Genomic DNA, 12,988 nt, shown 5'->3' on the forward strand with positions numbered 1-12,988 from the left:
GAGAGAGCAAATGACCGATCACATCTTCTTAAAAACATTGCCGACCGATTCACGTAATATTTTCCCTTGTTCACTCTCCTCTTCTTTACCAAAATACCTCATTATTACATCAAAGGCCGCTTCAGACAACTTTTGCCCAAGTAGGACCTGAATCAAAGCTAGACAAAAAACTTGTGTTATAAGGGCGGACCTAGACCAAAATGTTGGGGGCTAGCATTTAAAGTCAATGCATGAACAAAAATTTTAAAAGTCAAAATATGACATAAACCTGGGAAAAAAAATTGAGAGAAATTGGGAATTGATTTTATTTTCTGGAGGAATAAAAATTGAAGGAAATTAAATTTGTGCCATTTGTGTCAGGCTAGGGCAATCCGGCAATGGTCATTGTGTTTTTATTCAGGGTGGCTAATTAAATCTCGTCATCACTCATTTATGAAAACTGTATGAGTGTGACCTTTATCTAAGAGCTTAATTAAGTCGTAAATGAGTTGGTCCACACAACTTTTGTAAATCTATTGCATGGAGTTCTGTATAGGCTTTTAATTAAGTCGTAAATGAGTTGGTCCACACAACTTTTGTAAATCTATTGCATGGAGTTCTGTATAGGCTTTTGAGTAATCGTTCGATGTCATCATGTTGGATTGGCCGAAACGTGTTGAGTCGAGTCGAGTCATTGATAGCACTTCCTGGGCGCGGCCTTGGCGAAGTTTGCACATGTGCCTACCTTAAGGAGCTCCACCCAAGCTTTTGTTGTTGTAGGCTATGTACTTGTCTACGAGAGGACTAGCCGGTTGGCGAAAACTATGTCATTTTTGGTGAAGTATTCCGCCACCGACTCTGTGATGGCAACACCACGACATGGTGGAAGCCGAGGCTGAGGAAGAAGATTGGGCAGTGTTTTCGAAGGAGTTTGTATAGGGCTCTATGAAGAGGAGGTTTTAATAGGTGGAGGTGAACAAGAATGGGAAGGGCTGGTATGTGGAAAATATCCAATTGAGTAATGCTCTTTATCTATATGGTTTATCAGAGTACTTTCCTTCTAATTGGTTAGGGAAATTGTTCAAATGTTTCTAAATGTTTGTCCTGTTAAGGAATAAATATTCTACATCGAATAAAAAAGAAAACATGATCAACTTATATGATTGGACTACTCTCTTAATAGGGTTGACCTTTTAAAATAGAAAAATCAAATCTTAATATAGTATCGGAGTCTATTGAACTCTAACAAGCAATTCGATCCGAATAAAACTCAAAAAAAATGAGTATACAAATTTCAAAATTGGTTTGTTCTAACGAGCCACCATCTTGTGAGGGTATAATTGGCCTTTTTAGATGAATTTAATCCAAAATGACCCTTAATTTAGCTTGTTGTTGACACGTGAAGTTTGAGTGTCGACACCTACTTGAAAAAATAAATAAATTTAATTAAACCTATTTTTAATAGTTCATTGTTATCTTTCGTTGACATGTGGAATAGTGATATAATAATTACAATATAAATCATGAATGTTCCAAGCGTAGTAGAGTAGAGATATTAGAGACCATGTACAAGATTTCTATAGACACAACATGCATATATTGTCATCGATCGACGCATCAAGACTGTGAGTGCTTTACATGTTTATGTGCTTACGTGACAACATGAAATGGTACGTGATATTAGCTTGTAATTGAAAATGATATAGGCGACGACACTTGTTTTCCAATGCATGAAAACTTGAAATTTGTGCGGTAGATATAGACACTTGTTTTCCACTCATCAAAAGTTGAAATTCGTGCATATGTGTCATATGCAACACTCTAACCATATGTGTCGACACCTACATTATCCCACGTGATAAATTATGTTTTTTGTCGTCTATGAGATCTTATTCCAGCCTTGGACATATCGTCATGTCACGAAACGAACCCCTTGATCGTCATTCATTTGTGTCTTGAGGGTTGATGAACTCTTCTTGTTTAATAGTTAATACAATGTTGCTGGCATTTCATTAAAAAGAAAAGAGAAAATAGGAAATGGGTGAGTAAATTAAGTGCACAGGATAGCCCTTAATATATTCATACGTTCATTGTCAAAACATACACCTACGGACATAAAGATAAGGTTAATATATAAGATTATGTGATGCAATCAAATGTTTTGGTCTGATTCTTGAAAAACCTTGTGCACAATTGCTCTAGGTTTGCACATTACCTCTAAGGGCTGCTTTTTAGGCATTGTCAGACCTATCCCTTCACTTAGATCAACTTTTTCTCCACTTACTTTCTTCCATTCAAAGCACTGAATCAATGAACCTAAAGCCAATCCCACCATCCTTTGTCCCAAGCCCGAACCTGGACATGCCCGTCTCCCCATCCCGAATGGCATCAACTTGTGTGTCTCCACTTCCTTACCTTCAAATCTCTCGGGTCTGAAACTCGTTGGGTCATCCCAAACCTTAGGATCTCGATGGATTGCCCACGAATTGACAAGTAAAATTGTCCCACGTGGAACGTCATATCCTTGTACTTTGCAGTCTGCGGATGACTCATGGGGCAGCAGCAATGGTCCAGCTGGGAACATGCGAAAGGTCTCCAAAATGATGTTTTTAAGGTAAGGTAAATTGGACAAATCCTGTTCCGAAATCAACCCATTGAGACTAATATGCGTGTTCAACTCATCGCTTGCCTTTTGTAACACATTAGGGTGGTTAAGCAAAAGGGACATTGCCCATTCTATGGTCACCACTGATGTATCTATGCTTGCGATCACCATGTTCTGCACATCGAACACGAAATTACCATGTTTTATTGTCAATAAACATGAAAATCAAGAATAGAAAAGAAAAGAAAGTTCAAATCAACAATTATAATCGACATAAAAACCAAGAAAGAAAAAAAATTAAAGAAAGTTCAAATCAACATTTATATACGTCAAAGCAACGAGCAATAGTCCAACTATGAGCACTCAAAAATAACTCGAAAGTTACTTTCTCATCTTACTTTTGGAAAAGTAAAAAAATCTTTTAAACTTTACCAAACATGCCACTGTTCTTTGACATTAATCATTCTCCCAAGGAAAAAGGAAACCTCAAAATAAGTTAAACGTGTTATTACTTTAACATCAGTTGATCTCCAAAGAGAAGATGTGGAAAGTTGACCACCTAATTATAATCTTTTATCTTTATTTAGCGTCGACAATAATGACGGGGCTTACTTTTACTTCTGCATTTCTTTCCTCATGAAACTCTCTAGTCGTACAAAATAGAGTTTTGCTATAGCAATAAGGGCGGGACAGTGACACCACTTCAGCCCCCCTGTCAAATGCCCATGTCCCATCCTTGTTCATTTTAGCCTTTTCCTACAAAATTTTAACTTTTCAAAAACCTTGTGAAAAAGGACAATTGTCCTTTCACTTCTTTATGAATACATTCAATGCCCCAACTGTCCCAAGTTAATGATGTCTACCGAACTCAAATAGTAATTTTGGAGTATTTATCATCATTGAGTTTGAACATTCTGGTGCAAGCAATAATACTAAATAGTCTCAAAACTATTTCAAAACAATAAATATATCCTGAGATAAAGAAATACATTGAATTCAAGTCTTCTTGTTATGTTTATAGAAATTATGAATCTCTTATATTTAAGGGTTGTTCTTGTTATACATAATTTGGGTATATAGGTGTATCCATACCTCTCACGTAGGGTGCAATCCGCGCAAGGTGGACCCCATTCCATGTAAAGGGTGACGACACCTCTATGTACATATTTTATGTGCAATAAGACTTATCCTATATTTAAAGCATATTTGCTACAGATTAAAATCTGATTTTAATTTATTTAAAGTCAAACAATTAATATTAACTCCATTTTTCATAGGCCCACAACTTTTCAACCATATATATCAAAAACTTATATCATAATTTAAGAAAAAATTTAATTTTAATTCCTACCAAACAACCTCTTAACAAAAAAATTAAACATATTTGCACGTGATGACGCATGTAACAGTACGTTTTGAAGATAAAACTTATGGCACATAGTTTTGGCAAGTACTTTTGAGATCCAAGCAATATTGTTACATGAGTCTTAAACTTTTGATGAAACCGTCAAACCCAGTTCTCATGTGTATAATATCCTTCTAATTTTGCAATTATATATTTATGAAAAGAATTATGCTCTAAGTACGCTCATTTTTAAACCATTTTTGACAGTTCTCTTATATCATACGAGTGGATTCCGCGATTAAAATAATTACTAGATCCATTTGTGTGAGTGAGTTGTCAAAATGAGTGTACAGTATGTGCATGTGTCTCAATTATAGTAAAAATAAATTGATATATAGCATATAGAGAAGCCGTTGAAGATAAAATTTTAAACACATACCGTGATAAGCCCTTTAAGGGTTTGATTGGTGTAAAGTTCCGGCTGCGATTCTTTTAGAGACAACAAATGACCGATCATGGTGTTTCTCTTCTCCAGCCGGTGTTCTTCGAGTAAACCTTCATAAAAATCATCCAATTTTTTCCCAAGTGCAGCCATATTCTTCTTCAAACCTCTATAATCAATCCAATTCAAGAAAGGCAAAAAATCCTCTGGATTTGATGCATGAGCATGCTTAAAAACCTCACTGATTAGTTCGCGAAATATTTTCCCTTGTTCACTCTCCTTTTCTTCTCCAAAATATCTCTTCCCTGCAACCATCCTCGTTATAATATTAAATGCCACTTCAGACAGTTTTGGCCGAAGTACAACCTTTGCAAATCCATTACATGAAGTTTTGTACAGGTTTCGGAGTAATCTTTTGATTTCATCTCTTCGGATGGGCTCAAACGTGTTGAGTCGAGCGATGGAGAGGACTTCCTGGGCGCTAAGACGGCGGAGGTTGCGCCAATGGCTGCCGTAGGGGGCTCCGGTCATGGTGGTGTGGTTGTAGCCTATGTACTTGTCTACAAGAACATGAGGCCGGTTGGCGAAGACTACGTCGTTCTCTGTGAAGCATTCTGCCACCAACTCCGGGGATGACACCACCACGACAAGGCGGACGCCGAGGCGGAGGGAGAAGATTGGGCCGTGCTTTTGAGAAAGTTTGTGTAGAGTTCTGTGAAGAGGCTGTTTTATGAGGTGGAGATGGCCGAGAATGGGGAGGGCGAAGGTTGGGCTTGGTGGCAGGTTATAGTACTGTTTTCTTCTACACATGAATTTGTAAATTGGAAAGATGAAGAATAGAGTAATAAGAAATGTGTAAAAATATATTTCTTCCATGGCTCAAGCAAATCAGTCTGCTTGGAGTTTGCTACTTTTATAGGATGAAATTGTCGGAGTAACTTGTTACGGACGGAGCATGACATAATCGACATAGAACGACGATAATGTCATTATGTAGTTTAATCGACGCAAACATTTAATAAAGATGGAGTTTTATTTTGGTATCACGTAGATGTCTCGTGACTTACTAACAATGTGTTTGGTATAACATAGTTGTAAATTAGCAGACTCGGGGCATAATTCAGTGGTGCAAAAGAGCGGAGTGATATAGTCTTAGCCTTGCTAGCAGTCGCAGTGTGAGAGTTCGATTTCGAAATATAAAATTAGACTCTTTGTAAGCACCAGTGTAAGGACAAACTTTTGTTTCCTGACCTGTTAGGGTACATCCCGCGATTTACCTCATTCACGATGCTTCAAGGGTGGGACAGTGAAAGCCCTCAAGATCGCCGTTCAACTTTTTTTTTTTTAGTTGTAAATTAGCAAATCATCTTAGACTAATTAATAGAATATAAATTAGAGAGAAAATGATGATATGAAAAAACATAATAATTACATTTCCTTTTGTCCTTTTTGAAATTTGCAGAATTAATCCTTAATCTTTGGGGTCTCTAGTAATTTTTCCCTTACTATTAAAATTGGATTTTTCGATTCCAAACTGCCCAATTTTTAGTTCTATCTGTAAATTGTTTTACATTTAGGCTTTATTTTAGGAAATCATATCTCTTCATTTTTATTTTTGGGGTCAAAATTTTTAGGTGAAAATTGACCATTCATGTTTTGCTACAAGGATATAAAATTGACTTCATCCCAATAATTGTTCAAAATTTATATCTTCTTATTTATTCAATTTCAACCTCGTAGGTTCTAGTTTAAAATTTATTTAAAAAAGACCCAAAAATTAACATAAAACTGACTAAAATGATAGAAAGAATCGAATCGATGAGCAATAATTCGATATATACGTAAGAGATGTCTACAAAAATTATTTCTATAGTTTTAAATTTCATATAGTAAGATGATTTGGCCCTAAAGCCAGTTTTGGCTTCGTTGTTTTATTCAAATGTTGCTATTATTGTTAATCGTAGCTACACCGTTGATAGCCGTTAGGCCCTCCAAGTTAAGTTTTGACTTCTTTTACTAGAAGAAAAAAATCAATGAAACTAAATTCATAAAATCCCTTCGTCTTGTTTGTAAAGTTGAACTATACTGATTGATAATAGTAAAGAAAAAATAAAATTTCATTGATTATACATTTGGTCTTGTTTAATATGGTCGCATATGAACATATTTTTGGTATACCGATAAAATGTTGAGGAATTAAAGAAACATTTATATCATTGTTTCATAAAGAAAAATTTGCTGTATTTGACCATTTGCAGTAAAGTTTTGATCTTTTCTTTCCCGATTTTCTTGAACTAAGTTATGTTTGATAGCCAAAGATTTTTCATGGAATTTGGAAAATCAAGTCCATTTTTCAACTGGTTTAGTATTTGATAGGATTTATTTTCCATGAAAAACCTTTTTCAACTTTGGGTGCCATGTTGAGAATTCATTTTCTCGGTTATTGTAGCGATTTTTTTATTTTTTTTTTGGTAATGAAAATAAATTCTAAGAATTATTGTAAAAAAAGATTTCCCTTTAATTGACAATTTCCTTGTAAAACAAAGCCAAAAAATATTTATTTAATTATTTATTATTATTATTATTATTATTATGATTATTATTATTTTGCAATGGAAAAAAATTATATCCCCAATATTAGTAAATTTTATCTATTTAATTGACAATTTTTATGTAAAACAAAGTCAAACGAATACCAAAAAATACTTTTATTTCAACATTTTTCACGTGAAAAATTATACCAATCAAACACAATAAATTAACAATTCTCAGGAAATTTTTTTAGGCAATTCAATTCCCTAAAATTCGTTTTCTTTCCACCCAAATTCCATCTTTACGATCAAACGAAAATAAAAAATCGTACTCTTATAATTTCCCAAGGAGTTATCGGGACCCGAGTTTAAGATTTTGAAACCTTAAGCCAACAGTATAATCGGCCTATAATTGCCTGCAATGATTGAAAAAAATAAATTAAAAATTATTATTATTATTAAATATAAATATTCAAAGTTGAAATAATAGTAATTTAAACCATTTAAAAGTGACTTGAAATTTATTTTACTTTAGAAAACAACTCTAGTTTTAAATCCTTTTTCAAGTTAATTTTGACAAATAGCATGAGAAGATAATATAAATAATTTCTTTTTTGAAATTGGACTCCTTTTTTCTCTTACAATTTTGTCTTACATCTTTTAATCTTTTCAATTAAGTCATATCATCCCAAAATCATTTATAATTGACCAGATACAAGTTTTAAAAATTTACAACTTCATCTCATACCTTCCCAAATGTTGAAATTTAACTTTCAAAATATATGAATTTTTATTGAATTCCCCATTAATACTTTCAAATGATCAATCGCGTTCTGGTTAATCTTCAATTGCTTTGAATCAATTCAATTAAGCTCCAAATAGCATTTTTCGCATCAATTATATCCAAGTTGGGATTTTTCCTAAAATTGACATAATTTCAATAAATTAAATAGATATTTGCTCAATTTACATATAATTAAATAAGAATAGAAATCCAAATACGTGAAAAAATGCACATATCAATGTGTGGTTGAAAATAAAGCAATTGGGACTAATGCGTGTATTCAACTCATTTCTTGTATTTTCTAACAAATTATATTGTTGAGGAAATGTGACATTTCCCATTCTGCTGTCACAACTGACGTGTCAGTGCCTATTATCAAAAAAATTTACACATCAACGTGAAAATTACTTTATGCTATCTTGTTATGAAAACCACGAAACGAAAGTAAAGTTGAAATTAATAATCATTTAAATGTTTCGATGCAATGAAGAAGCAACCTAAGCATAATGTGGTCAGTCCGAGAGCATCAACTTAGAGTAGGTTAGGATAAGTAGAAGTATGTCTCTATGTGCTTTTAAGTTTTATTCGAATACACTAATATTTTGACATTAATCACTCTCTGGATTAAGGAGAAAGAAACGTAAGAAATACTTAGGGTGTGTTCCCTTTACTGTTTTCGGGCCGTTTTCGGTTTTTGATTTTGCAAAACGGTGAAAACGCGTTCCCTTTCCCGTTTTCGAAAACGAATTTTTGAAAATGAAAAAAAAAATTGTGAAGAAAACACAAAACAACATTTTTGTCGTTTTGGGTGTTTTCAGTACAAAACTTGAAAAAATTGAAAACATGGGAAATTGTTCCGTTTGAGAAATAGTTTTTCAAAATGGCAAAAAGAATGCATTTTCAACAATTTCAAAACAGGCACTCAAAACGCAAAACCCAAAATGAATTCAAAACTCAAAACTACAAAATTGAAACACGAAGAGAACATCCCCTTAATTTATAAAAAGTAACTTTTGAACTCAACAATTACTGTTGACACATAAACATTCGGCTCAAATCGAACGGCCTAAGGAATGAAGTCCAATGGGGGGATCCCCAAATCAGATAGCCCAAAGAATGAAACACAATCAGACAATTCAGGATGAAGGCCCAAATAGGGAAGCCCAGGAACGTGGTAACACCATCGTCCAAGCTTGCAAATCGCCCAGGATCTGAGCCAATGGAGTGCCATGCAATCGCCCAGAACTTCTACTCTATTCTCACCCAAACCTTCGAGTCACCCAAAATCTTAGCAAACATAAAGTGTTGTGGTTATCAAGAAGTGCAGTTATCAAAGCAGTTATTAAGCAGCCCTATCACGTTCCATGATTCAAGGAATTCAATCGAAAACGGTTGAACGACGAAGAGTAATGGCAGCAATTAAAAAAGACAGTTCCATGACAAGTTGGCCATTACAAGGAAAGTGGGCAGTTATAGAACGATCAAACAGTTTTTAGGCGGTTGATCACAAAGAGATCATCCAGGGAGTATAAAAGGAAGAAAAGACATAGAGCAAAAGATCCCGAATAAAAAACTCTCGAACAGAGAACATGTAATTTTAAATTTCTTAGCTTAGATTTAAACACTTCTTTCAGTAACTCGTGTGCTTGCGCTCCTTGGAGACATTCTGTTTTTAATTTCCAATTGTAAAGTCATCGCCAAAAAAGAACACCCATTTTTGGGATTTTATCTCAAGATGTTTGTCTCTTACACAATCGTCTGATCCATTTTAATTGTTAGGGATGAACCTGTGCGAAACACTTACAATTAAATTTGACAATCAATCCCTATTCACTAGAGGGAAATGGAAACGTGAAAAATCAGCCACCTAATTATGATCTTCAGTCTTTTGCACTTGCAACTTTGTTCTTTATCAAACACTTCAATGCCCTCAACTGTCCTACCGCCATGCCATAAAATGATGTCTACCTAACTCTAATAATCTTGGAGTTTATATCATCATTGTGTTTCTACTTTCGGTCATCACAAGTAAAGCTACCTGAATTTAAATTTATAGATATTTAAGTTAAATAAAAAATCTCGAGGCCAAGTCCATCACTGGATAAAATGTTGAGGAATTAAGGAAACATTTATATCATCGTTTCATAAAGAAAAAATTGCCGTAGTTGGTTATTTGCAGTAAAGTTTTGATGTTTTCTTTCCCGATTTTCTGGTACTAAATCAAAAATTATAAGATTCCCAAGGATTTATTAGGACCCGACTTTAAGATTTTGGAACCTTAAGCCAACATATAATGGGCCTTTAATTGCCTGCAATGATTGGCAAATAAATAAAAATAAAAATGTATTAAATATAGATATTCAAAGTTGAAATAATAGTAATTTAAAACATTCAAAAGTGACTAGAAATCTATTTTACTTTAGAAAACAAATCTAGTTTTAAATCCTTTTTCAAGTTGATTTTGACAAATAGCATCAGAAGCAAATAGAAATAATTTCATTTTAAAATTAGACTCCTTTTTTCTTACAATTTAGTCTTACATCTTTTAATCTTTTCAATTAAGTTATCTTCGTCCCAAAATAATTTATAATCGACCCGAAGCAAAATTTGAAAATTCATAGTTTTGTCCCATACTTTCCCAAATGTCGAATTTAACTTTTGAAGCTTATGAATTTTTATTGAATTCCCCATTAATACTTTCAATTGATCAACCGCAATCTGGTTAAACTTTCAATTACTTCAATTCAAATAAGCTCCGAATAGCATTTCTCACATCAATTATATCCAAGTTGGAATTTTCCCTAAAATTGGCATAATTTAAATAAATTAAGTAGATTACCACTGAATTTGCATATAATTGAATAAGAATAGTCCAAATAAGTGCAAAAAATGCACATATCAACGTGTGGTTGAAATAAAGCGATTGGGACTAGTATGTGTATTCAACTCATTTCTTGCATTTTCCAGCAAATTAGATTGTTGAGCAAATGTGACATTGCCCATTCTACGGTCACAATTAACGTGTCAGTGCCTGCTATCACAAAATTCTACACATCGAACATGTAAATTACTCTAGGTTATCTTGTTCTTTTATTATTGGACATGAAAACCACGAAAAGAAAGTAAAGTTGAAATTAATAATCATTTTAATGTTTCGATGCAATGATTGATATTCAATGAAGAAGCAACCTAAGCATAATGTGGTCAGTCTGAGAGACTCGACTTAGAGTAGGCTAGGATAAGTTTAAAAGTAACTTAAATGTTACCTTTCTAAAAGTATGTCTCTATGTGCTTTTAAGCTTTATTTGAACACGCTAGTATTTTGACATTAATGACTCTCTAGATAAAGGAGAAAGAAACGTAAGAAATACTTAATTTTTAAAAAGTAACTTTTGAACTCAACACTTACAATTAAATTTGACAATCAATCCCTACTCACTAGAAAGAAATGGAAACGTGAAAAATCAGCCACCTAATTATGATCTTCAGTCGTTTGCACTTGCAACTTTGTTCTTTATCAAACACTTCAATGCCCTCAACTGTCCTACCACCATGCCATAAAATGATGTCTACCGAACTCGTACAATCTTGGAGTTTATATCATCACGGTGTTTCTACTTTCGGTTATCACACGTAAAGCCATCTGAATTTAAATTTATAGATGAAATAGTTAAGTAAGTAAAAAATCTCGAGTCTAAATCCATCACTATCAATTTATGAAAATCATGCTTGTGTCAGAAGAATAAGTTGACACGTATCTTAAAATACTTATCGTGATAAGCCGTTTAAGGGTTTGGTCGCTAATAAAATTCCGGCTACCATTCTTTGAGAGAGAGCAAATGACCGATCACATCTTCTTAAAAACATCAATTCACGTAATATTTTTCCTTGTTCACTCTTCTATTCTTTACCAAAATACCTCATTATTACATTAAGGGCCCCTTCAGACAACTTTTGCCCAAGTAGGACCTGTATCAAAGCTAGGCAAAAAACATGTGTTATATTCAAGGGCGGACCTAGACCAAAATGTTGGGGGTGGCATTTAAAGTCAATACATGAACAAAATTTTAAAAAGTCAAAATATGACATAAATCTGGGAAAAAAATTTGAGAGAAATTGGGAATTGATTTTATTTTCTGGAGGAATAAAAATTGGAGGACATTAAATTTGTGCCATTTGTGTCAGGCTAGGGCAATGGTTAGTGTGTTTTATTCGGGGTGGCTAATTAAATCTCATCGTCGCTCATTTATGAAAATTGTACGAGTGTGACTTTTATCTAAGAGCTTAACTAAGTCGTAAATGAGTTGGTTAACACACCTTCTGTAAATCCATTGCATGGAGTTTGTATGGGCTTTTGCGTAATCATTTGATGTCATCATGTTGGATTGGCAGAAACGTGTTGAGTCGAGTCACAGATAGCACTTCCTGGGCGCGACCTTGGCGATGTTTGCACATGTGCCCACCTTAAGGAGCTCCACTCAAGCTTTTGTTGTTGTAGCCTATGTACTTGTCTACGAGAGGACTAGGCCAGTTGACGAAAACTATGTCATTTTTGGTGAAGTATTCTGCCACCAACTCCGTGATGGCAACACCTTGACATGGTGGAAGCCGAAGCTGAGGATGAAGATTGGACAGTGTTTTCGAAAGAGTTTGTGTAGGGCTCTGTGAAGAGGACGTTTTAATAGGTGGAGGTGACCAAGAATTGGAAGGGCTAGTATGTGAAAAATATCAAATTGAGTATTGCTATTTATCTATATAGTTTATCAAAGTACTTTCCTTCTAATTGGTTAGGGAAATTGTTCAAATGATTCTAAACATTTGTCCCATTAAGGGATAAAAATTTATATCAAATAAAGATGAAAATATATATCGACTTATAAAGGATTGTACTATACCTCTTAACAAGATAGACATTTTAAGATGGAATCTCAAATTTTAACATGGTATTAGAGTCAATTAAGCTCTAACAAGCAATTCGATCCGACTAAGACTAAAAAAATAAACATACAGATTTCAAGATTGATCTACTCAAACGAGCCACCATCTTATAAGGGCATGTTAAGAGATAAAAATTCTACATCAAATAAAGATGAAAATATAAACAAACTTGCAAAGAATTGGACCATTTTTCTTAACAAAAGTTTACATTTTATGATAGAACCCAAAATCTTAACATCATCCTACGTTTTCGTCGTAAGCCTTTCAAACGTGGCACATATGATCCCAAACCTTTATATTTTTGGCATAATTGGCATTTTTAGATGAATTTCTTCTAAATTCACCCTTAATTTAGAGTGTAGAC

General features: G+C 33.9%; 1 protein-coding gene across 1 annotated transcript; it reads right to left on the bottom strand.

Annotated features, from left to right (window-relative positions):
• Nucleotides 1–2,014: 2,014 nt before the first annotated feature.
• On the bottom strand, nucleotides 2,015–5,363 carry LOC111409585 (cytochrome P450 81E8-like). Its single transcript, XM_023039619.1, has 2 exons — nucleotides 4,369–5,363; nucleotides 2,015–2,758 (listed from the first exon to the last, which is right to left on the bottom strand). Exons 1-2 carry the CDS (start codon nucleotides 5,245–5,247, stop codon nucleotides 2,132–2,134), a joined length of 1,506 nt encoding a protein of 501 aa, XP_022895387.1. The 5' UTR covers nucleotides 5,248–5,363; the 3' UTR covers nucleotides 2,015–2,131.
• Between the last annotated feature and the right edge of the window lie 7,625 nt (nucleotides 5,364–12,988).

Source organism: Olea europaea, chromosome 2 (genome assembly GCF_002742605.1).
Source record: "Olea europaea var. sylvestris chromosome 2, O_europaea_v1, whole genome shotgun sequence".
Lineage (NCBI taxonomy): Eukaryota > Viridiplantae > Streptophyta > Magnoliopsida > Lamiales > Oleaceae > Olea > Olea europaea.

Bases quoted from the DNA above. Each gene is read 5' to 3' on its own strand.
- LOC111409585 (XM_023039619.1), bottom strand. From the start codon at position 5,247: ATGGAAGAAATATATTTTTACACATTTCTTATTACTCTATTCTTCATC. The intron at 2,759-4,368 runs GTATGTGTTTAA...TTCGATGTGCAG, and splicing joins CCCTTAAAGGGCTTATCACG to AACATGGTGATCGCAAGCAT.